Source organism: Dreissena polymorpha, chromosome 1, assembly GCF_020536995.1.
Source record: "Dreissena polymorpha isolate Duluth1 chromosome 1, UMN_Dpol_1.0, whole genome shotgun sequence".
Taxonomy (NCBI): Eukaryota; Metazoa; Mollusca; class Bivalvia; order Myida; family Dreissenidae; genus Dreissena; species Dreissena polymorpha.
In genome coordinates, this window is record NC_068355.1 from 38697296 (window position 1) to 38722216 (window position 24921).

At 35.4% G+C, this 24921-nt stretch overlaps 1 protein-coding gene across 3 annotated transcripts in view; it reads right to left on the bottom strand.

The window, feature by feature from the left end:
- Window positions 1-978: 978 nt before the first annotated feature.
- Window positions 979-24921, bottom strand: part of LOC127865025 (gelsolin-like protein 1) — a 29720-nt gene continuing 5777 nt past the window's right edge. Inside the window, exons 1-12 of one of the 3 annotated variants that reach the window (XM_052404892.1) lie at window positions 24071-24229; window positions 19102-19209; window positions 16676-16749; window positions 14541-14615; window positions 13118-13189; window positions 10554-10681; window positions 9547-9655; window positions 8828-8938; window positions 5925-6011; window positions 5097-5261; window positions 4298-4393; window positions 979-1774 (exon numbers count right to left, since the gene is read on the bottom strand). In XM_052404892.1, coding sequence (XP_052260852.1) covers window positions 1673-1774; window positions 4298-4393; window positions 5097-5261; window positions 5925-6011; window positions 8828-8938; window positions 9547-9655; window positions 10554-10681; window positions 13118-13189; window positions 14541-14615; window positions 16676-16749; window positions 19102-19180 — 1098 coding nt within the window. In that variant the 5' untranslated portion in view covers window positions 19181-19209; window positions 24071-24229 and the 3' untranslated portion in view covers window positions 979-1672. Of the gene's footprint in view, window positions 1775-4297; window positions 4394-5096; window positions 5262-5924; window positions 6012-8827; window positions 8939-9546; window positions 9656-10553; window positions 10682-12198; window positions 12218-13117; window positions 13190-14540; window positions 14616-16675; window positions 16750-19101; window positions 19210-24070; window positions 24230-24921 lie in introns of those variants that run through there. The other 2 variants (XM_052404893.1, XM_052404894.1) reach the window with 2 other exon arrangements.

Genomic DNA, 24921 nt, shown 5'->3' on the forward strand with positions numbered 1-24921 from the left:
TTTTCCCCCATAAGAATGTGAAAGTGAAATTGGTTTTTGCAACCAGCATAAAACCAGAACAGTCTGCAAGTAACTCGCAGTCTGTTCAGGTTTTATGCTGTTTGCTGCCCATCAGTATCTAAGGGTTGGAATTGAAGCCTTTAACACTTTAATCTAGTAAGATAGGTCTTTAATTATCAAAATACGTATCTAAGTGGTAAAGGGTTAAACACATTTCCAGCACACTCGTAGATCTTGAAAGTCAGATGGCGGTATGTACTGAACCACATTGCATACAGAAGTTGCACCGTCCTGTATAGTTATCCACACTTATGGTTGTTTAGTTCCAAAGTTGCACAGGGGGTATTGGCATTCAGCTAATAAGTCTGTCTGTGTGTATGTTTATATGTTCACTGCACACGTTTCTAATGGTTTTTAAAATGAATGGCACTTATTGATCCGACACTGCAAAACCTGTCAGACATTCAGACAAATCTGTCAAAAAAGTATAAGGTCTGACAAACATTTTGAGGTCAGGCAATGTCTTACTAGAAATGTGAAAAATTCACATGTAGCAAGTATTGATGTCTGACAGATTTACAAATAATCGCCAGATACCAACCTAAGCAGACATTAAGTCGGACAAGTCCTTTCCAGATTTAGTAGCGTCTGGTGCATGGTCAGAATGTTTATCTTGCCAATATGAATGGCATGTTTGAACCTGGGTCAAGTTTGGTCAAAAACACCTGCTCCATAATTGGTGTCTGTGAACTCGGGTGAGTGCTTATGGGCCATCAGGGGCCTCTTGTTTTCTTAAAATGCAAAACTGTCCACACACAGGTGAGAGTTAAAACAGTTAATACAGACTTGATCAGCATTGAAACTAAAAAATCTCTTTAAAATATTACGCAGTTGAGTAATAATTTTATTTATACCTTTCTTAGAAAACCCTAAATTGGCAATGGTGGATTTACTGCATTTAAAATACAAAACACTTACTAGATGTGAATTTTATTTATTACATCCATATAAACAGATAAGTTCAATATAATAATAAGTATATAAAAAGCTACATCCCTTGCAAAGATTTGATAAATTTTGATGCAAGGAAAGTGATTTTGATCCAGCATGACTGACTAGCCATCTTCCAATCATACCAAATGACATAATTGTGGTCAATATTGATATAAATTCTTTCATGGGTGCAGGAGAAATGGATCACACTATTGACCTTGAAGTATGGCCGTAACAATTAAAGAGTTAAGTTTTTCATATTTAGAGATTATATTATAAACCAAATAAAAACCTGTAAAATCTCAGCCTTGGGTAAAAGGCTTTATGTACTGTTTATTTCTTTCCAAGATATATTTTTTCCAAATACTATTTCTCTAATGCAGACAAGAACTAACTGCACCAAAATTACAGGCAAAACATTCAAAATATTTAATCAAGTAATGTTAATAAACACAGAAAAAATTAACATTTACAAAAGTTCAAGAGACAACACAAAAATTAGATCTATCCTTGTCTCAAACTAAGAATATGAGCATCAATAGTTTACTCATTAAATACAAAGAAGACCTAATAAAACATAATAAATATTTGACTTTGTACTTCATATGGTTGAATACAATTAAATGCCCTTGTACTAGGTGACAAACAATAATGTCAATCCTCATTTCTACAAGGTAGTTTACGCCGCCATGGGCACAGCTGCATTGAATGCATCTGATTTCTGTCCCTCTGACACAATTGACACAGGCAGATAGGGGTACTCAGTTTTCATCAGGTATTTCTGAAAATGGAATAAAAAGATTCATTTATCATTATTGCGACTGTTAAATTTAAAAAGATCAATGTCTGCCTGCCATTGCCTGAGATAACAAGCAAATTCGTTGAATTTATATCCCCAGCCAAATACATGTTTTTCATGGATGAGTGTAGAACTAAAAGAAAAGGTATAAGTGAAGGGTTGTGCCTTTTGTCAATTGTTTTTTTACTCATTTGTACCTGTGATGGGTTTGCAGACAATAAAATGCAGATAGTATATTTTTCACCAATCAATTAACATTCATAGTATCATGACAAAAGAGAAAATTGCTTGTTATGAGGATTTTCTTATATAGAAATCTTACATACTGAGTTATTACTCCCAAAAGTGACAACATACAAAAAATAACAAAGGGCAATAACTCAAAACTAAGACAGAGGAGGGTTCTAGAGCATTCAATATTTATTTAGGTGAATTAAAAAGTCTTGCCTTCCAAGAAAACATTGAATCTTAATATACACTAAACTTTAATAATTCATCAAATTTGTGACCTTTGACCTCAATGTGTGACCTTGACCTTAGCCCCTTCGGCTTGAATTATGGGTGTTTAATGTGAAGCACCCCTAGATGATTGAGAACAACTATGGCAAGTTTCATGGCTCTGGCTCATGTGTTAATTTAGATAAAGCTGGAATTTATATTAAAAAGCATTTTTAGCCGGATTTTTTTCGAAAAAATCTCGGCTTATAGATTGATGTTGTCGGGCGGGCGGGCGGGGTGGCGGCGTGCTCGAAAATGTTAAAGTTCTTATTTCATGGTATAACTTTGGTATGCTTGGACCTAGAGTCTTCAAACTTGACATGAAGGTTGGCCAGGATTAACAGATGACCACTGGTCATTTCAAGGTCATTCATTTGAAGGTCAAGGTCACTGTGACCTTCAATATAAAAAATGTTAAAGTTGTTATAACTTTGGTATGCTTGGACCTAGAGTCTTGAAACTTGACATGAAGGTTGGCCATAACTAGTTAGTAACCACTGGTCATTTCAAGGTCATTCATTTGAAGGTCAAGGTCACTGTGACCTTAAATGTAAAAATGTTAAAGTTCTTATTTCATGGTATAACTTTGGTATGCTTGGACCTAGAGTCTTCAAACTTGACATGAAGGTTGGCCAGGATTAACAGATGACCACTGGTCATTTCAAGGTCATTCATTTGAAGGTGAAGGTCACTGTGACCTTCAATATAAAAATGTTAAAGTTGTTATAACTTTGGTATGCTTGGACCTAGAGTCTTGAAACTTGACATGAAGGTTGGCCAGAACTAGTAAGTAACCACTGGACATTTCAAGGTCATTCATTTGAAGGTCAAGGTCACTGTGACCTTGAATGTAAAAATGTTAAAGTTGTTATAACTTTGGTATGCTTGGACCTAGAGTCTTGAAACTTGACATGAAGGTTGGCCAGAACTAGTAAGTAACCACTGGACATTTCAAGGTCATTCATTTGAAGGTCAAGGTCACTGTGACCTTGAATGTAAAAATGTTAAAGTTCTTATTTCATGTTATAACTTTGGTATGCTTGTACCTAGAGTCTTCAAACTTGAAATAAAGATTGGCCAGTACTAGAAGATGACCACCGGTCATTTCAATGTCATTCATTTGAAGGTCAAGGTCACTGTGACCTTAAATGTTAAAATGTTAAAATTGTTATAACTTTGGTATGCTTGGACATAGAGTCTTCAAACTTGACATGAAGGTTTGCAAGCACACTTAGATGACCACTGGTACTTACATTTCATTTTGACCTTTGAACAATATTTCAGTAATTTAAGTATTGCATTGACAAAAACACGAAAGGTACTTTCCTGTCATTTAAATCAAAAATCCGGCTTCAATGCGGTCATCTCCGACCGCGGAACTCTTGTTTCAAGATACAATGGGCCATAACTCCGTTATTTACTGATGGTGTACAATGCAGTTTGGCGTGCATCATCCTCTTATCCATATTCATACCAAGTTTCAATGAAATCCGCAATAGCACTGCCAAGATATGGCTCCGGGCACAAACATGCCGGACGGAAAGACAGACAACGCCAAAACAATATCCCTCCGCCTTAATCCTCCAAAGCACTTACAAGATATGGCTCATAACACAAAAGTGCCGGACAGACAGAAAGACGGACGTACGGAAAATGCCAAAACAATATTCCCCCGCCTATTGGCAGGGGATGAAAAGATGATGCTCATTACCAGCATTACCTTTGTACAAGGAGAGGTAAAAACAATGAGTTCTGGGAAAATTGGGCTTAGTGCATGTGCATGTCATCCAAGATAAGCCTGTGCAATCTGCACAGACTAATCAGGGAAAACATTTCTGCCTTCACTGGATTTTCTTTCAAATGAGACTTTTTTTAAATTAAAAATTTCATAAAACCTGAAAATGTCATCCCTGATTAGTCTGTGCGGACTTGCATATAAGTTAAGCCCAGTTCTCCCAGAATACGCTCTAATGGAGCTGTTAATGTCTCTATAGTCTGGGAACTCACATGTGCGTAGCTGAAGCCATTTCTTCTCTCGTCCACTGAGGCGCCTTTGCCAATCCAGACAAACACCTCCGACTTTGTGTCAATGATGAACACATCCTGTGGGAAAGAAAAGTGAACTTTGTTAGTCTCGATATATTATGAATATGCTGGACTTTTTTAAGAATCTGAGGAAGGATTTGCATGTACATGTACAAATTGCTTATGTTCAACATTCCTAAATTATCAGGCATTAAAAGGTTAAAATTGGAAATAAATCCGGATTGATCATTCAATGACAGTGAAAACAGTAATAACAACTGACAAAGGGCATAAACTAAACACAAAAATATCAGTGAAAAAAGAATATGAATAAAACTGCTTGATGATCTCCAATCATGCACTTCGTCAATATTTGAGTTAATTGAAGGCGTGAGAAGAAGAAAATATCCATTAGAAAATCAAATTTTACTTTTTCAAAGGGCAATAACTCCATAAATAACCATTGAACCAAACAAAATGACCTGACAATATTATGTCTGCCCTACATGGATGTTGCATATAAAGTTACTTCATATTATGATCATTAGGGTTTACGATCACGCCCCCAAATAAAAAGTGTGTAGGACTGAAGAACCGACATCGAGTAGGACAGATACAATCATCAGGGAAACTCGTTTTAGACCCATGCAAACCCAACTTCATCTATATTAGAATTTGGATAGCAACGATTCTATGATCCCTGTTTTACCCCACAACTTTGTTTTGCGGAGAGTTAAAATAAATATTAACTCAAATTGCAGCAATGCTGATTGGCCAATACCTCAGTTTTCAGATCTTTCTGGATGATGACCCCTGACTTCACCTGCTCCATGTCCAGGGAGCCATCGTCGTCTGACACTCGGAAAAGCGTAGGCTCTCCTTCGATGGGGACGTTGTCATCATCATCATCATCGTCATCATCGTCAAGGAAGTTGTAGAACTTGTGCTTTAAACATTTAGAAAAAAACACAACTAAGTTTAATCTTCATCCAGGGGTTTTGCTGCCCACTGAATCTAATGGGGACACATGTTTTCTAGTAATATTTTCAGCACAATTGTTAAAATTTAGTGGAACCCCCCCCCCCCTCCCCCCCCCCACAAAATTCTACAATATGATGTCAGACATTTTGAAAACAATTGAAGGAAATGATACTAACATTAATGATTTGGAAAAATCATCATAAACTGCTATATGAGTAAATCAAATTGTGTTGGTAATTGAAATTTAACTTGCGCTTTACAAATGTGATTCTCTGTTATGAGAACACCAGCCCAGTTACATTGGGCTGCTTGATCGAAAAAAACCACACATGTAAGCTGTGAAAAAATAAGTTGTTTTTGGCCTCTGCATTTAAAAAAAAATCCTATATGGAAGTTGTCTTTCACTGCTCATTGAATGTAACCAGTTTAAGAAATTAAAACGAAATGTGCATTAGAATAGTGCTTTCCTTAGTGCCCAAATCTTAACACTGTGATTCATTATTTTGAGTTAAATAGTTATATTTTGTACATGTTGTACATGTAGTGACCTTCCTATTACAGCCATGTTTGTAAAACTATCACTTATTAATATTAATTACCATTTTTGTGAACTTATTGATAAACCTACAGTTGCTGACATTGCAGCTTGCTCCAGAACGATTGTTTCAATGTTTCTGCCCCTGTCGCTCTTTATCTTGGACACAGCTTTGCCCGCCTGTGGAATACAAAATAAGAACATTACCCACATGCGGAATACAAAATAAGAACATTGCCTGCCTGTGGAATACAAAATAAGAACATTACCCACATGCGAAATACAAAATAAGAACATTGCCTGCCTGTGGAATACAAAATAAGAACATTGCCCGCCTGTGGAATACAAAATAAGAACATTACCCACATGCGGAATACAAAATAAGAACATTGCCTGCCTGTGGAATACAAAATAAGAACATTACCCACATGTGGAATACAAAATAAGAACATTGCCCGCCTGTGGAATACAAAATAAGAACATTGCCCGCCTGTGGAATACAAAATAAAAACATTGCCTGCCTGTGGAATACAAAATAAGAACATTACCCGCCTGTGGAATACAAAATAAGAACATTGCCCGCCTGTGGAATACAAAATAAGAACATTGCCTGCCTGTGGAATACAAAATAAGAACATTACCCACATGCGGAATACAAAATAAGAACATTGCCCGCCTGTGGAATACAAAATAAGAACATTGCCCGCCTGTGGAATACAAAATAAGAACATTGCCTGCCTGTGGAATACAAAATAAGAACATTACCCGCCTGTGGAATACAAAATAAGAACATTGCCCGCCTGTGGAATACAAAATAAGAACATTGCCTGCCTGTGGAATACAAAATAAGAACATTACCCACATGTGGAATACAAAATAAGAACATTGCCCGCCTGTGGAATACAAAATAAGAACATTGCCTGCCTGTGGAATACAAAATAAGAACATTACCCACATGCGGAATACAAAATAAGAACATTGCCTGACTGTGGAATACAAAATGAGAACATTGCCTGCCTGTGGAATACAAAATAAGAACATTGCCTGCCTGTGGAATACAAAATAAGAACATTGCCCGCCTGTGGAATACAAAATAAGAACATAGCCCGCCTGTGGAATACAAAATGAGAACATTGCCCTCCTGTGGAATACAAAATAAGAACATTGCCCTCCTGTGGAATACAAAATAAGAACATTGCCTGCCTGTGGAATACAAAATAAGAACATTGCCCTCCTGTGGAATACAAAATAAGAGCATTGCCCGCCTGTGGAATACAAAATGAGAACATTGCCTGCCTGTGGAATACAAAATTATATTATAACATTGCCCGCCTGCTGAATACAAAATAAGAACATTACCCACATGCGGAATTCAAAATAAGAACATTGCCCGCCTGTGGAATACAAAATGAGAACATTGCCCGCCTGTGGAATACAAAATAAGAACATTACCCACATGCGGAATACAAAATAAGACCATTGCCCGCCTGTGGAATACAAAATGAGAACATTGCCTGCCTGTGGAATACAAAATTATATTATAACATTGCCCGCCTGCGGAATACAAAATAAGAACATGGGCCACCTGTGGAATACAAAATAAGGACATTGCCCACCCGTGGAATACAAAATAAGAATATTGTCCGCCTGATGAATACAAAATAAGAACATTGCCCACCTGTGAAATACAAAATAATAATATTGCCATCCTGTGAAATACAAAATAATAACATGACAAAACATTACCAGTCCATCTACAGACATATTAAAAAGATTTTGAGAAAAGTATTTCAGTATTATAAAATGAAATGTGTATGCCTTTTCTTAAATAAAGTTAATTGTCGACACATTTTAATACTGTCCTTTCCAAGGCCAATTAGCACATCATGTCCTTTTATAAATTTCTATTGTCCTGAACAGGGTTTTTGTGTTAACCTTTGATTGGATACCAATTATTGAGAAAATGATAAGATGAGTTGCCTATCCAAAGTCTATTAGCACATTATGCCTATGTATCCATTGATTTCACAAATTATTGAACAGGCAGTCGCAGCAAAACTGATTACAGATGGATAATGAGCTTTATTAGTTACCTAATTAATTTGAATTGTTCATTATAACGCTTGACCAATTGCACAAGCTTTTGACTTGTTTAAATAGCCCGAAAATTCATTCTACTTGTTTGCAGGCATCGGGCAAGCCGGTGCTGACAAAAGATGCATAAGCAAAAACACTCCTGATTAACTGCCTGTTTTTAAGCTCATCATAGTTCTATATCAAACAGAAGTTTTTCATATTCTACAATATACAAAGCAAGTTATAGCTAATGTGCCATGATTGCCCTTAAGTGCTAGCCTGAGTTCGAGGGGAAACAATTTTCTAAACTTGATCTGGTGACCTAGTGTTTGGACAAATGTGACTTGGTCAAGCTAGGTTTGACAAAAATAACATTCTGACCAAGTTTGTTTGATCAATATTAAGTAATGAATTTGTGTAATGCTTTCTATTAATATTTTATATTTATAATTGATTTAAACCAAGGAAAGGTAAAACTTTCCACCAAGTACTAACCATCTTGTTAACGTGACTAAATTAATATAGCAGTGCATTTCGCCTTTTTGAAAAGTATGGGAGGCTGATAGCTGTTTTATAACTTCATCCCTCAGTTAACAATACCATTCGCAGGTATACATAACATTCTACAGAACAATTCATTAATCTAAATCTAACAATAAACACTATTCTTTTAGTTTCAGTTGATGTACTCAAAACATTCTTTTATTTTGAGTAAAAATTGGCATTAACCACCAATATCATTCTTAATGCAGAACATTTTGATTAATGACATGATCACCAGTTGTTACCTGTAAATATTACAAAGTAGGACATATTTTTCTTGATTCAATGTCTATTCTTTATTCTATAGTCTAAGAATGGGTTGATGAATATGCGCCCTGATTTATATTGATAAGAAGTAAGAACGAAATCACAAGAACCTCGAATTTCTCGATGCCTTGAGCTGCTGCACCGTTCCACTGGTATATGGTGAGACCCAGGTCTAGAACAAACACGTCGCCATCCTGGAGTTTGCTCTGTTTACGGGCAACCTGGAGTCACATGGCATTAGAAAATGTACATAAAATGGATAAGAAAATGTATGTCACAGGGTATAAGAAAATGTTAATCACATACTAGTAACATAAACCAAAATGCACATCATATACCATTAGAATATTTACATCATGTGGTATTAGAAAATATTAAATCATGTGATGAGCACCTGTAGCAAATATGGCCTACATAATTTCTAAATAATGAATTTGTCTTTTGGATTTATGCTCGTGCACTTTAAGTTCTGGAACTACTTTCACAACATAAACCATGATTAAATTTTGTTGCAGAATATTCTAGACTTATTTCCTTGTTTGTCTATAGAAGACAAGTCATAGTCACGATAGAATGCTTTATATTTCTAAGCACAAAAAAACACATCAAAAGATGTGTTTTTTCAACACGTAACTTGTTCATGTCCAGAAAATTTGCTATCAATAGTTTGTAGTCTTTGACAGTAAACAGTAGATAAATCTGCATCTTGATTTGTCCCCATCAATCTTACTTCATATGATCTGTACATCAATTACTATTCCTTACATCTGTGCTATGTTTTTTTATAGACCATTCACACATTAAAAATAGTTTAATGTTTTCCATATACCTCAGTCATTGTGACACGCGGTCCCTCCTTCTTAAAGTGCAGGAGGCGGGGCTTGTACTGCTCTGGCTCAACCCTCCGGAAACCACTGTCAGCTCCACCCTTCATGTAACTGTCAATCACAATTTACAGAACAATTGTTATTGAAGACAGATATCATATAGTGTATTTTATATTTTCTGTCAGTGAACTAAATTAATGGATTTGAGGATATAATTGAACTTTATATTACTAGCCTGTATTTGTTAAAGTATATACATAAATGCAAAACAAAAACTGCATTTTCAAAGTAAAAAATCTGCAAAAGAGAAGAGTATGGGCCTTTGTCAGTGACCTTGCATAAATACATTGAAAACAAGTGGGCAGTTTTAATTGCAAACCTATAGTAGTTATAAAGATCTGTAGTCCTTGTAAACATAGATTTTTATTAGCAAATGAAGAGCCTTCGTTTTGCTCAAATCAGTGCAATAGTTTATTAGGTTTTTGGTGAATAACATTATGTTTCTGAATTCGCTTGAGCTACAGGAATGCTACAATTTAAGTTCCATAGGAGCGGACAATATTTCTCTCTAGACTTACTTGATCTGTTTCAAGTATACCTTGATTAGAGGGGACTCATTCCTCTATTGACTTTCTCGATCTGTTCCTCCCTTGACTTACTTGATCTGTTTGAAAAATACCTCAATAAGAGCAGACTCATTCCTCTCTTGACTTACTTGATCTGTTCCTCTCTTGACTTACTTGATCTGTTCGACTTTGAAATATATCTAGATAAGAGCGGACTCATTCCTCTCTTGACTAATTACTTGATCTGTTCCTCTCTTTACAAACTTGATCTGTTTGAAAATACATGTACATGTATACCTCGACAAGAATGGACTCATTGCTCTCTTGACTTAATTGAAATGTTTGAAATATCACTTAGTAAAAGCGGACTCATTCCTCTCTTGACTTACATGATCTGTCTGAAGTATCCCTTCAAAAGCACTGACTGCTACCATTGGACTTACTTGATCTGTTTGAAGTATCCCTTGAAGAGCACAGACTCATGCCCCTGCACCTCTCTGTGCTGGATTGGCTTGTCATTATGGAATGTGTCCAGCTCCACTGTCTTGTAGGCAGCTGTGCCATACTCATCCTAGGGAGCACAATCAGCATTCAGTTGTATACTAATCCCATTGTTATACCTCATCAATATGAAATCTTTAAACTGTATGTCCAACCTGGCTACAGCAGTGGTTAAAGTGACTGCTTTAGTCACTATTCTGATATGTAGTAGCAATCTCATTCAACAAACAAACACGAAAAGCATAGAAAACATTATTTTTACACAAACATTATTTTCATGTAAACAACTGCAAGCTTTATGCAATGTACATTAAGTAAGTAAAATGTTTTATAGCACAGATATTTCAAACCACATACAATCATTCTAAACCAAAACAGGCTCAAGGTCATTATTAATCTGTAATATATGAATCCAACTGCATGTAAAATTAATATGTATGCTTGAAAGCTAAGTTTGAGAACTATCCCAAATATTTTAAATCCATATTTTATTCTGTAATTATACCCTATTGTCAAAAATGTTCATAATAACAAGCTGCACCATGTGCATGTTTGATTATTGACCTTTTGAGTACGACCTTGACCTTTTAGGTAGGGAGATGCTTATCACACAGTAAAAGCTGTCACCTCAAAGTTTACATTTCTGGCAAATTCTTTTAAATCTGCATGATGACTGACAAAGTTATAGTATGGACAGAAAGGACCAATAATTCACACATGCACAAGCACTTAATCATGACAGCTTAAATGAGCCTCTCAAAGGTAGCCTCAACTACATCACCATTTTTTGTCAACTCTTTTAAAGCCAGACAATACATATGAGCCACGCTCTGTGCGTTAAGTGTCCTCCCAGATTAGCCTGTGAAGTCAGCACAGGTTAATCATGGGCAACACTTTCCGTCTTAACTGGATTTTTTCACAGGAAATATTATCTTTAAAAGAAAAATATCATAAAAGCAGAAAGTGTCGTCCCTGACTAAACATAAATGCATTAAACCCTCTTTTCACAGAGCACGGCCGATATAATTTTTGCTGCACATAATTTTCTTTTCAAGCCAATCTGCTTCTGAATAGCAAAATTGGGAATTGTATACAAAGATCTCTGAATGTGTATTATATAGACCACAATGTTTGAAAACAGTCACTGTATTAAGTTCAAACACAATATTTTTCTCACATTTACCTTATGTTACTGATTCATCTTTAATTTAACTTAATTAAATTATCCATAAAAAAAGTTTTTGTCCAGAAAAGCATAAAACCATCTTGAACTTGCGTAATAGATTTTGGAAAATTCTTAAGTACACTTGGAGACTTTTCTAACGCATCACTTAGTCATATCAATATAGCTCCCTTATTTTTGAACGGATTGTGTTGAAATTTGGACCAAGAATAATTCAACACAAATCTGAAAATTCCTGAAAATTTAATTGAAATTGAAAAACAACAAAATATCAAACTTAACAAATTAAAAACGTCACTTCAAAAGTCAAATTCGCAAACTCGTACAACGTAAAATAATAACAAATGTGAAAAGTAAAACGCATAAATTTACACATCTTAATAACTGACCAGCTTGCAACATACCGATTGAGCCGTTGCGCTCCTGAATATTCATACGAGCCATATTGTTTTTCTTTAATTAATTTTATGTTTTTATTGTGTAAAAACTCAACTAGAATGATGAAATTGAAATTAAATTTGAATAACATGTATATAACGTTTTACTACACTTGGTGACTTTTCAAACGCAACACTTTTAAAACTTACATATCTCAGTAATAAGTAAATATTTTTATTTAAAATTTGCACATGTGATCATTTGACTACATTATGTGCAAGCTAACAATAAAATCATTCATCGGTGATGATCGGACGGTTTAGCAAGTGGGGAAGGTAGCCTGCAAAATGCGAAGTGTGCGATCGGCTGCTGAATATTCATACAAGCTATATTGTTTTGTAAATTAATTTTATGTTTTCCTTGTGTAAGAACCCACCTAAAATAACTAAATTGAAATAAAACTAGACTTATATCGCGTTTCACCATTTCCATGTGCAAACATATCGAACCACACCTACCCCACCCACTAAAGCGTCCAATCGTCACGGATGAATGATTTTATTGTGAGCTTGCATTGAATGTATTTGAATGATCGTAAATGTAAAATTTTAAATCAATATCTTTACTCATAACTGAGATACTCAAGTTTGAAAAGTGATGCGTTAGAAAAGTCCCCAAGTGTATATATATATAAATAATGTATTAAATAATTTGTATACACGTTAATAAAGTACCGTCATGATGAATGCATTAGTCTTTGACCTGGTTTCATGTTTCATAACAAAAACAACATTCAGCTGACTAACTGTTATGTTGTTATTTTTCATGTCAAACACCTGTATGAATCAAACCAATAATGAATTATGGACACAATTCAAAAATATAATTTATGCAATTCAGTCTTTAAGCTAGCAATTATTAAATGTATAAATGTGCAATTTTTACCTGGGTGCTGTATTTACCGATCCAGAAGTGGACGTCATAGTGTAGCTCGTCACTCTCAGCATCCTTGTATGTCTGAAACAAAAAGGCACACAAAGGATGGTCAAACACAATAACAGAAATTGCATGACACAAGAATATACAATTATTAAAGCTTGATAACGTCATTGATAACATGCTTTGTATTTTTATCTAACTATTTGTTGTTTTCGTGCAAAATGTCTGGACTTTAAAGTCTATATCCTTGTTACTTTAAGCAAACTGAGTTAAGTGCTGATCACAATGAAACATGGTAAGAAATTGTCCATCTAAAAAGATTCATTTGTTTGTTTAGCTGGATTATTCCCTGTTTTCAGTCAAAACACAGAGGTAAGTCAATGAACTCAAACTTCCTGGGTTAGCTAATGAACTACCATGCCATTAACTGACTGATAAACTAACATGCCATTTACTGACTAATTATTTTCAATGCCATTTACTGACTGATTAACTACCATGCCATTTAGTGACTGGTTAACTACCATGCCATTTACTGACTGGTTAACTACCATGCCATTTACTGACTGGTTAACTACCATGTCATTTAGTGACTGATTAACTACCATGTCATTTAGTGACTGATTAACTACCATGTCATTTAGTGACTGATTAACTACCATGCCATTTACTGACTGATTAACTAACATGCCTTTTACTGACTAATTATCTTCAATACCATTTACTGACTAATTATCTTCAATGCCATTTACTGACTAATTATCTTCAATGCCATTTACTGACTGATTAACTACCATGCCATTTAGTGACTGATTAACTACCATGTCATTTAGTGACAGTGCTTGAGCAATACCAGGGTTTTTATACCAAATCAACTTCAACAAGAGATGTGTTTGTCACAAACACAATGCCCCCTATTGCGCCGCTTTGAAATAAAATTTCAATATATCATTTGGCAGGTTGGGAAATTATCTCCCTTTTTAAGCTTATTACTTCCCTTGGATTATATTTTTTTACTTTTGACCTTGAAGGATGACCTTGACCTTTCACCACTCAAAATGTGAAGCTTCATGAGATACACATGCATGCCAAATATCAAGTTGCTATCTTCAATATTCAAAAAGTTATGACCAAACTTTAACGAAGGGTGAAGTTTTAGGAAAGAAAAATACAATGATATTTGACCTTTGACCTTGAATGAGGACTTTGACCTTGACTTTTCAGCACTCAAAATAAGCAGCTCCATGAGATACACATGCCAAATATGAAATAGCTATCTTCAATATTGCAAAAGTTATCAAACTTTAACCAAGGTTAAAGTTTTGGGACAGAATGACAAACAGGCCAAAAAAAAAATACCCCCTCTTCTTTGAAGAAGGGGGCATAAAAAGTGAAAATCAATAGGTTTAAATTAAATAAATATTCTTACATTGAGGATGATGTAAGAGTCACCATCGTAGAAATTGCCATATTCCTCTTTTGGCCAATCCGTCACGTGGAATTTCTACAACAAGACAAGGTAAGCAGCTCCTTAAGGGAACTATTTAAAAACAGAATAAGTGTGTACATGTGTTTTTAAATAGTTTATAGCTTCTTTTTTCCACTGTTGTTTCCAACACCGAATTTGGTTTGACCATTGTATACATGGCTTTCCTTGACATTAGCTCAACCATCAAATTTGATATTTCAATAACAGCAATTTACTGGCCTAGGTCTGCAGCACTCTTTCCACTCCTGACTGCCAGAACACAGAAGTACCAGTGTTGTTTTGTTATCCCCCGCCATAGGCGGAGGGATATTGATTTGGCCTTGTCCGTCCGTCCGACACTTTTGTGTCCGGACCCATATCTTGGAAGTGGTTTGGCGGATTTCAATGAAACTTGGTATGAGTATATATATGGATAAGAGGATGATGCACGCCTAATGGCATTGTACACCATCTGTTAATAACAGAATTATGGCCCTTTGTATCTTGAAAAAATGCTTTTTTGTGTCCGGAGCCACATCTTGGAAGTGCTTTGGTGGATTTCGTTTAAACTTGGTATGAGTATATATATGAATAAGAGGATGATGCACACCAAATGGCATTGTACACCATTGGATAATAAAGGAGTTATTGCCCTTTGTATCTTGAAACAAGGGACAAAATTGTCACAAAACCAGGTTTTCATTGTGAAAAAAAAATCTGATAAAGGGAGAAAACTCAAACTGAACTTTTGAAATGAACAAACAAAATTAACCCCCTTTGTAAGTTTTTTTTTTTTTTTTAATCTATTTTTAGTCGTGGCGACCTTGACATTGGAGATATTGACGTGATTCTTTCGTGTGACACACCGTCCCATGATGGTGAACAAATGTGCCAAATGATTTTAAAATCTCACAATGAATGACATAGTTATGGCCAGGACAAGCTCTTTTATGGCCATTTTTGACCTTTGAACTCAAAGTGTGACCTTGACCTTGGAGATATCGACGTAATCATTTCGCGCGACACACCGTCCAATGATGGTGAACAAATGTGCCAAATGATTTTAAAATCTGACAATGAACGACATAGTTATGGCCCGGACAAGCTTGTTCCGCCCGCCCACCAGCCCGCCAGCCAGCCCGCCAGCCAGCCAGCCAGCCCGCCAGCCCGCCCGCATTCGCCAATCTAATAACCAGTTTTTTCCTTTGGAAAACCTGGTTAAAAACCTGGTTAAAAATGCTTTTTTGAGTGTCAAATATAACACTTTTGTGTCCAGAAGCATATTGGCGGGGGATATGAATTCAACAAATTTGCTTGTTTTGGTAAAATTTGAGGCAGAAATTAAGCCCTATTAACAATCTCAATTAGTTCATTTTTTCCAAAATGACCGCATAAAATTCCCAATTTAAGTTTTTAAAAAAAATAAATTGCAAACACCACTTGATCTTCCTATCCAGTTCTATGATTAATATCTCAGCAAATATACAAAACCACTTTTGTTTTCAATTTTTTGTATTTGTTAGCAGCAACAACCCCAAATTTCCAATTTTATAAGCCCATAAAAACTCAAAATCAACAAATATTTCGTACAGTATTTCGAAAAATAAAATTGACACATAAAAAAACAATGTAACTCATAGCAATAGCCAAAATTTCAATGCGAGATGTGGTCTGGTAACATAGATTGAACGCGATACAAAATACTTGTTTTTATATTTTTAATATATTCCATGTGAATTTTCGGCTACAATATTCAAACATTTATGAGTGAACAAGAGAGTGGCTTCAGACTCGTTGTTACCATACCAATATCTAGTGCACATTTTGGCTATTGCTATAAGGAACGTTGATTTTTTATGGGTAAACTTTATTTTACGAAAAATTTTGCTAAGTATTCTTTGATTTTGTGTATTTATGTTACTTTACGAAAAAACAATGCTTTAAAACCCAATCCAAAGGGCTCTGGCCCCATAACCAAAATGGTTGAAAGAAACAACAACACTGATTACAAGAGCCAAGAGCTAAGTGTCAATTAAAGAATAATTAAATTATGTCTTCTTTTCTGTATAAATGTTTAGCTAAAGAAAACTTCTTACAACAATCCTCCATATCTGGAGCCCAGGCTTCTGACCGCTGCCCTTCCACGCTGGTTCTGTTTGGGCAGACTCCTCTGAAATAATTATGGCATATTGTAACAGGGCTTTGACCACAGACTACCCAACTTTGTCCTTCAAGTACTTATGGTTATGAAGTTACAGGAGTTTTTTCCAGAAAATCTAAGGTCTAGTTCTGGCAGGGACCTATACAAACTTGTTTTTATAGGTCCCTGGTTCTGGCTACCATAAATTTAAATGTCGCTTTTTATTATATTTGACTGGCGCGACTTTATAGGTTTTTACAGGTCTGTCAATACTAAATAAACTGTACGCTGAAGTTTCTTAAGCTATCTAAGGACCAGAGGCCATGCACTTAGCTTAAAGGGTGGATTACACTTATTCGATTTGCCATAGGGTCCCAATATGAAATTACCAACTTTCAAAGCACTTTTCGTGTCTTTTTATACATCAGTTTTTGCAAGACCGGTATTAGTTGAAAGATAAATCTATCCCCTAAATCCGATAAATGGACCAAGCATTGCTCTTTTGATATTTATGATTCCCATTGTTTTAAAAGGAATACGATTCTTATTTTTTTATTGTAAAGAGGATATATAAAAATAGACAATAATTACCAAATCTGATTGATATCCACTAGATTGTGTTTTCTTGTGTTGTTTTTGTGAAGTCTGCGCGCGATTTATGGCTTATTTGCATCAAGGGGAAGCAACAGGGTAATGTAACGACTCGCCCCTTTAACGACTCGCCCCGTGTTTTATATTTATTCGCCCCACATATATAGCAACAGTTCCTCTTTTTTACCGGTAAATTCAAACAAAACTACGCATACAGATCTTTACTGTATAATGTAATTTGGGTTCAAAACGAAGATTTTCAAAGTTGTACACAGACATTGTAAGAACACAGTGCTATAAAAATACTTAATAAAATTCAGAAAAGTAAAAGGTAAGAATAAAGTCATGTGAACAGTATAATTTTTACACATGATTTAATCAAATGTTGATATTAATTGTCAAAGACGTAGATAATCTACGCCACTGTTATTGTAAATAAGGAGCTGCCCGTCTTTTGCCTTACGCTCCACAGCGAAAAAAACAAAAACAACAGAAAGCCAGGATATAAAGTTATTTTAATATTTTTTATCTGACGAATGATCTACCGCTTTGACGCCACAGAGTGAAATGTACGTACAGCGCCCAAGTGGCCATGCACTTGATCCATCCTTAGTAAAAGTAATTTTCCGGATGAGGGGTGTTGTATGTGCCAGGTTTTTATTTTCATTTTATTCTAATGTTGTATATTATCCTTACAAATAAATATAATCACACTTAAATTGTCCTTATTGAAAGTGAATATACATGTTTGCTCATAAAACAGACGGTATAATTATGGCATACGTTTTCAAGAATATGTTCAGTCACTTGAAGACATGTACCTGTATTTAGTATTTACTCACCCAAATACAATATTTGGAAAATTTGAAATAATTATAATATCAATGAAAAAAAAACAACAACACACACAACACATTTTATGTTTTAAAAACATTTGCCACTTTTCGAACCTGCGCCAATGATTTACTGGGTAATGTAGAATGTAAAATCGTTAATTTTTGCCAATTTGTGAATAAGTCTCTCGGACTACACAACACTAATATATTATACGTGATACCCATGCGACATTCGCTTGTGTTAATGTATTGTATGTGTATGTTAAAGCGTTTTTCGACAAGCTAAATGTGTATATGCCACTGCTCCAGTAGTATGTCACTTCTATAATTTCTCTATTATTTTATGACCCCCCCCCCCCCCCACCCCGTTCACGAAGTACTCGCCACCGATATAACAAGGAACCCTTAAAACACACAGCTATAGCTACGTATATATTTTTGCGTTTTATTTGTTGTATTCTGTTCGCTGTTTTGTTTGTTGTAGCTTTTGTTGCGTGTGTAAAGACATAATTGTATGTCACCTGCACGTATGCCGGCACGCTCATCTCCCACTCAGACACTCGGATCCTAGGAAACTGACAAACCCGATATTTGAATTGTCGGTCCGATAATAGGTTTTGTTAAAATATAACCGTACCAATACAATAAAATATGTATACTGAAATAACTAGCTTGTATGATCAACCGTGAATTATAATACATGAAGCTAATCTACCGAAACCATAAATATCGACCATATAGGCATTAAATAGGATTTCCGGTTCACTCTAAACGAACAAGTCCATAAAAGCGGAAAGTGATGAAACTGAATAGCCTGTTCAGACTGCGCAGACTAATCTGGGACGACACTTTACGCACAAGCATAAAACACAATATTCCCAGAATGATGCTCATGTGATCACGAAGAATTTGAAATTTTACAGAAAAGACTGAATCAGTCAAGTCTAACGCTTACTCTTGACTGACTTCTCGGTGTCCGAGCCGAACAGCGCCATGTTGGAATCCTTCCAATCGTATTTCTTGGCTTTCTGCATCTTAAAACCGGAAGTGAAGAAACCTGAAACTATACGAGCAATCAATATTGTCATTACAGTACAATTGAGCGTGTAAAGGCATATTAAGCAAGAAAGGTGTCATTTTTATTCCATTGGTGTATTTTAGAGACGAGAAAGTCATTAACCCACTTTAAAGAGGATGTTGTATTTGAAGACAGAGTTGTGTCTATACAAGACATGGTGACGCTATGTTTTTGAGTTTGAAATATTACATCATTTTAGCTGCAGTGATGTTATTATTGCTTCGGTATTATTTTTTAATTGAAACAACGATATTGCCAGTGTGTGCAATTATGTTGCCACGGCAATTCAGCGAAATGATCCGATGCTGTAGATTTTATCAATAGCCATGCATGTTAGAAACAATTACTTTTTAACATCGACATATGTCACGTTGATGTTATAATAACATGATTTTGGTTTCGGCAATAAGATTGCATGTGTTAATTAAAGTTAAGGCAGTAAAGCAGCCATTAGGCCCGTTTTCATACTTCCAGTAACGTTTTTACACGCGACATCATTTAAGAGTGATAATGTTACTTTCTAATTTTCAGCACATAAATATGTTCACTCACTTAAAACAAAAATGGCATTTGTCCTCATCTACGAAAAACTACAAACGAAACTGGAGGCATGATACACACTTTTCACATTTCAACACATTCGAAGCATACATAATTTATGAAGACGATTGTCTTTAAGTTAGAAATATAAAAAAACCCTAATCTGATAACAAATGCGCATTTGCCATAAATACCACAACGCATTAATTATGAATTTAAGATATGGTATTCGCTGCGTAACTGCAACTTGAAAACGATATGGAAAGATCTATACCTGTGCTTACGCTCTTACGTTAGTGCTTTCAGTTTATTTTGCTAAGTCGAAAAAAGAAAACCGCTTTTAACGCAATAAAAACCGTCGCCTTAATTACCATTGGCATCATACTTATCCACAATTAAAATAGTTCAATTTTCTTTTATCCGTCGTGTATCAAAAAGTACGATTCGAAAGTTCTGCCATTCATTTCAAACTAAATACATCGGTGTTTTCTGCAAACCCAGTAGCGATACATGTGCATTCAATTAAAGTATTTAAATCCCGGTTCTTTGTTGTTTGCAACTTACTGATACAACACCTGCACTGCACTCTGTGTTTTGTTGTATAGACCTAACTAGTGTATGCAATAACAAGTTCCTCTCCCCCACTGTAATAGCAATTAGTAAAATATCAACATATAATTGTATACATGTACACACTCTTTTCAGCAATAAATCCCAACGGCCAGAATATAACTTACTAGTGTTTAATATAGATTCATCATAAGTATTGTCGCACGTGAACACATGTCCAACCCACGTAAATAAATCTTCACATGTACTTTTGACAACCATACTAATTATTAATAATTAATAATCATGTTCGTCATCGCTCAAACCTGTCATTATGCTAGTGATTGACTCGGTCAAAAGGTGGCGTGCATTTCTATGCGCTGTCGATAAAGTTTAATCTGAGTTCAAAAAGGTAATGCAAAACGCATGCCTGATGAAAACGTTCATGATTTGTATTTTGTTTATTTTGCTATTTGCCTTATTTAACAGTCCAGTATATTTTAATATATTTTACTAATATTCACGGTGGTCTTTTAAGTTACTTATAAAATCAAATGACAACTAGAGTATACATGTTCGTATAAATATAACTTTCATTACACGTGATCAATACGGATGGGAATCGAACCCGCGATCCATGAATTTGAAGTACAGGTATAGATGATGTTCATGGCCTCAACGTTTTGTCAGGTTGACTGAAGCTACGCTAAAGTGTAACTAAATATCAGAAAATCTTTTTTGTTATTCCATGTTTATTTCCATCGTAATATATTTATTACATAATCTATTTTGCAGAACATATAATGTATGAAAAACATATTATTTAGTATATTTGTTTCACTTTTTGTTTCGATATAATTATGGTACTATGCATCTATGAAGACTATGGTTGGTGTGAATAAATATGTTTAAAGGTTCACCAGCATATAATAGAATTATAAATGGCAGGAAATCTGGTAGATAAAGATATGTGAAGTTTTCAAGGACTCACGCGCCATGTTTTGATTTATCACAATTGAAAATCACTTCAGATAACTATTTTGTAGTCAGATAAAAACAATAACAGGATTAACGTATAGTTAACACATACAATCATATGAATACTAATACCTCTATAAACATTTCGCATACAATGAGTCGACATAAATACCGGTAACTAACCCCACCGCCAAACAGCAAGACAAACTACATACATAGTGCGGACACCACCGCGATTAAGTTGCACTAAAACTCTCAATTAGATCGTGTCGCTACCCAAAAGCGATACATTGTGTTGAGTACTTGTATTTTAAACTGAAAAATGTCGATATGAAAACAACTAGAACAAGGGACAAAATTGTCACAAAACCAGGTTTTCATTGTGAAAAAAAAATCTGATAAAGGGAGAAAACTCAAACTGAACTTTTGAAATGACCAAAAAAAATTAACCCCCTTTGTGAGTTTTTTTTTTTTAAATCTATTTTTAGTCGTGGCGACCTTGACATTGGAGATATTGACGTGATTCTTTCGTGGGACACACCGTCCCATGATGGTGAACAAATGTGCCAAATGATTTTAAAATCTCACAATGAATGACATAGTTATGGCCAGGACAAGCTCATTTATGGCCATTTTTGACCTTTGAACTCAAAGTGTGACCTTGACCTTGGAGATATCGACGTAATTATTTCGCGCGACACACCGTCCAATGATGGTGAACAAATGTGCCAAATGATTTTAAAATCTGACGATGAACGACATAGTTATGGCTCGGACAAGCTAATTTATGGCCATTTTTGACCTTTGAACTCAAAGTGTGACCTTGACCTTGGAGATATCGACGTAATTATTTCGCGCGACACACCGTCCAATGATGGTGAACAAATGTGCCAAATGATTTTAAAATCTGACAATGAACGACATAGTTATGGCCCGGACAAGCTTATTCCGCCAGCCCGCCAGCCCGCCAGCCAGCCAGCCCGCCAGCCCGCCAGCAAGCCAGCCCGCCCGCATTCGCCAATCTAATAACCAGTTTTTTCCTTCGGAAAACCTGGTTAAAAATTAACATAGGTCACAGAAACCTCCACATTTTGATTTCAGTTTTTTTGTCTGAAAAGTCCACTTTCAGAGTAAAAACTGAACCAAAACATGGAGTTACCCAAGTTCACATGTTGGTATATATGTTTGCTAAGTTTCAGCCCTCAAGCAGCAATACAGTTTGAGTTACAAGCTACCCAAATTAAAAACTGTAAAAACATTTACAAATAGGAGCCATAACTCCGGTTGTATCCAAACTAAAACATGAAGTTGCATGATTTCACATGCTTGTTATTATGTTTGTAAATAATCAGCCCTCTATTAGCAGTACTTTTTGAGTTGCACCAAGAAATGTGAAAACAGATTTTTTCCTTGCTAAAAAGAGTCATAACTCTGGGTATGTAGAAAATATCCGAGCAAGAATATGAAAGTTCGCAAATGTATATGCTGTTTAATGTTTTGGTAAAGTTTCTACACTCTAGCAGCAATACGCTCTGAGTAAAGCGCAAAACGAGTTAAACCTATTATGTTTTTTTATATAAAGGTGAAAATAAAACCAGTTGTTTCGAAAATCTGCAATTCACAATAAGACGATACGCAAGTTCACATGCTAGTTAATATGTACATAAAGTTTCAGCACCATAGCAGCAATATGTTTTAGCTAGATGCGACACATGTTGCCATATAATTTTTTGCTTAACCCATTTATGCGTAGTGGACTCTTCCATTCTTCTAAATTGGATCGATTTATCTCCAAAATTAGGGATGTCTAGTATATTTATTTCTTAATTTAGAATATTTCTTACAGAAATCCCTTTAAACAAACAGCGCAGACCCTGATGAGACGCCGCATGATGCGGCGTCTCATCAGGGTCTACGCTGTTTGCCAAGGCCTTTTTTCTTGACGCTAGGCATAAATGGGTTAAAAGCCGGATTTAACTCCGGTTATGTTAAAAAGTCTCTGATCCGAACCAAACTAATATGTAAGTGCGCAAGTCCACGTGCTGATTTATTCATATGCAAATGGGCACCAATTTGTTACGCGCAAATGATGGACGGCCAAAAGGATGGAAGCACGACGGACATATCCTCTAGTAAAGAAGGGGAATAGAAAATACGCAACCGTTATCAATCCTGAGCTATGAAACATAATATGCAGACTTAATAAACGAGTGATTCATTCGTTTGATATCAGTGGGAGGGTTAATTAAACGGATGTAAAGTAAAAGAAACGCTGTATCACAAAATATGTCACTTTTCATTTAGAACAATGAAATTTATCACAGGGAATGCACACTTCAAAAAGGTCGGCATCGATATAATTGTTCATAGTTTTTAAATGTATAATTAACACCATTGTAATATCGACTTCTTATTCAAAAGATTTCGCAATTGAGTGATCATGCGTACTCATGCGTACTGAAAATGCATTTAAAACCACATTATGTACAGTTGTACAGTATCAGAAACAGTGGTCATTTACAGACAGCTGATTTAAGTAACACAATTATTTGTCATTTGGACAACAGTTGCACTGCAAGCCGAGAAATTAAACGAGAATCCTTATTTTCGTGGTAAGTGAATGCCTAAGTGATGATAATGATTTGTAAAGTAAAACAACATTAATGAATGTCGCTTTTCATACAATACAAAGCTCCCAATGTCTTAACAATTTATAAGTAAACTCATTAATTTAAAATACCCCAAACAAACTGAACACAAATACACAAAAGTTGCTTACCTGTAAAAATACAACCCGTCTATCACACGACGCAACATATACCTCGCCTTCAACTACTTAAGGAAATATTTTTAGTATACAGCGAATATATTGCTTGCTTGAATAACGACGTATCAAACAAGTAGTGTTGTGTATTACCAAATATGGGGGATTGTTTTATAGCGTAGATAGTGCACACAGTTATCCTTGTAATAGCGTGAATCAACAGAAAACGTAGCTATACGGTATGCAGTCATGCACGGCTGTTGACACATCGACCATCTTCGGAATTTTCCGAAAGATATATTTATTATTATATCAATGATGTCGCAAGGAATTATTGGTGCATAGATGATTTATTACAAGTAACAATAACTATTTCTTACGGGGCATTTTTGATATTCGATGCATCACGATATATATCGCAAGACGAACCTGTTCACAATCTTTAAAATTCGCCGTAGGATAGACTTATCCATAGAGATATACATGGCATATGTCTATAGATTTATCATCGACTCGATGATGACGTTATACTTAGTGACGTGTTTGACTGGTCACATAAAGACTGACCAGATGTTGTAAATATGAGCTCATAGTTGCGTAATCCAACCGATTACGTTCAAATCCATGGACAAATAACCTTAGACAAACTGGACAGCGGAGCGATCGTCCACTGGTCAAGTCAAGACAGTCAATGAAGTAGTCATCATATACATGTCCGCGAAATACAAATGCATAATGCACATACCGGTATTCAATATGCAATAATTGTCTTTAAAAATCGCGAACATGCCATAATCTATCATACCGATGATTGCTTCATACATGCGATTCACCTGCTTGTCAGATTTTCGTAATATTATTTACCA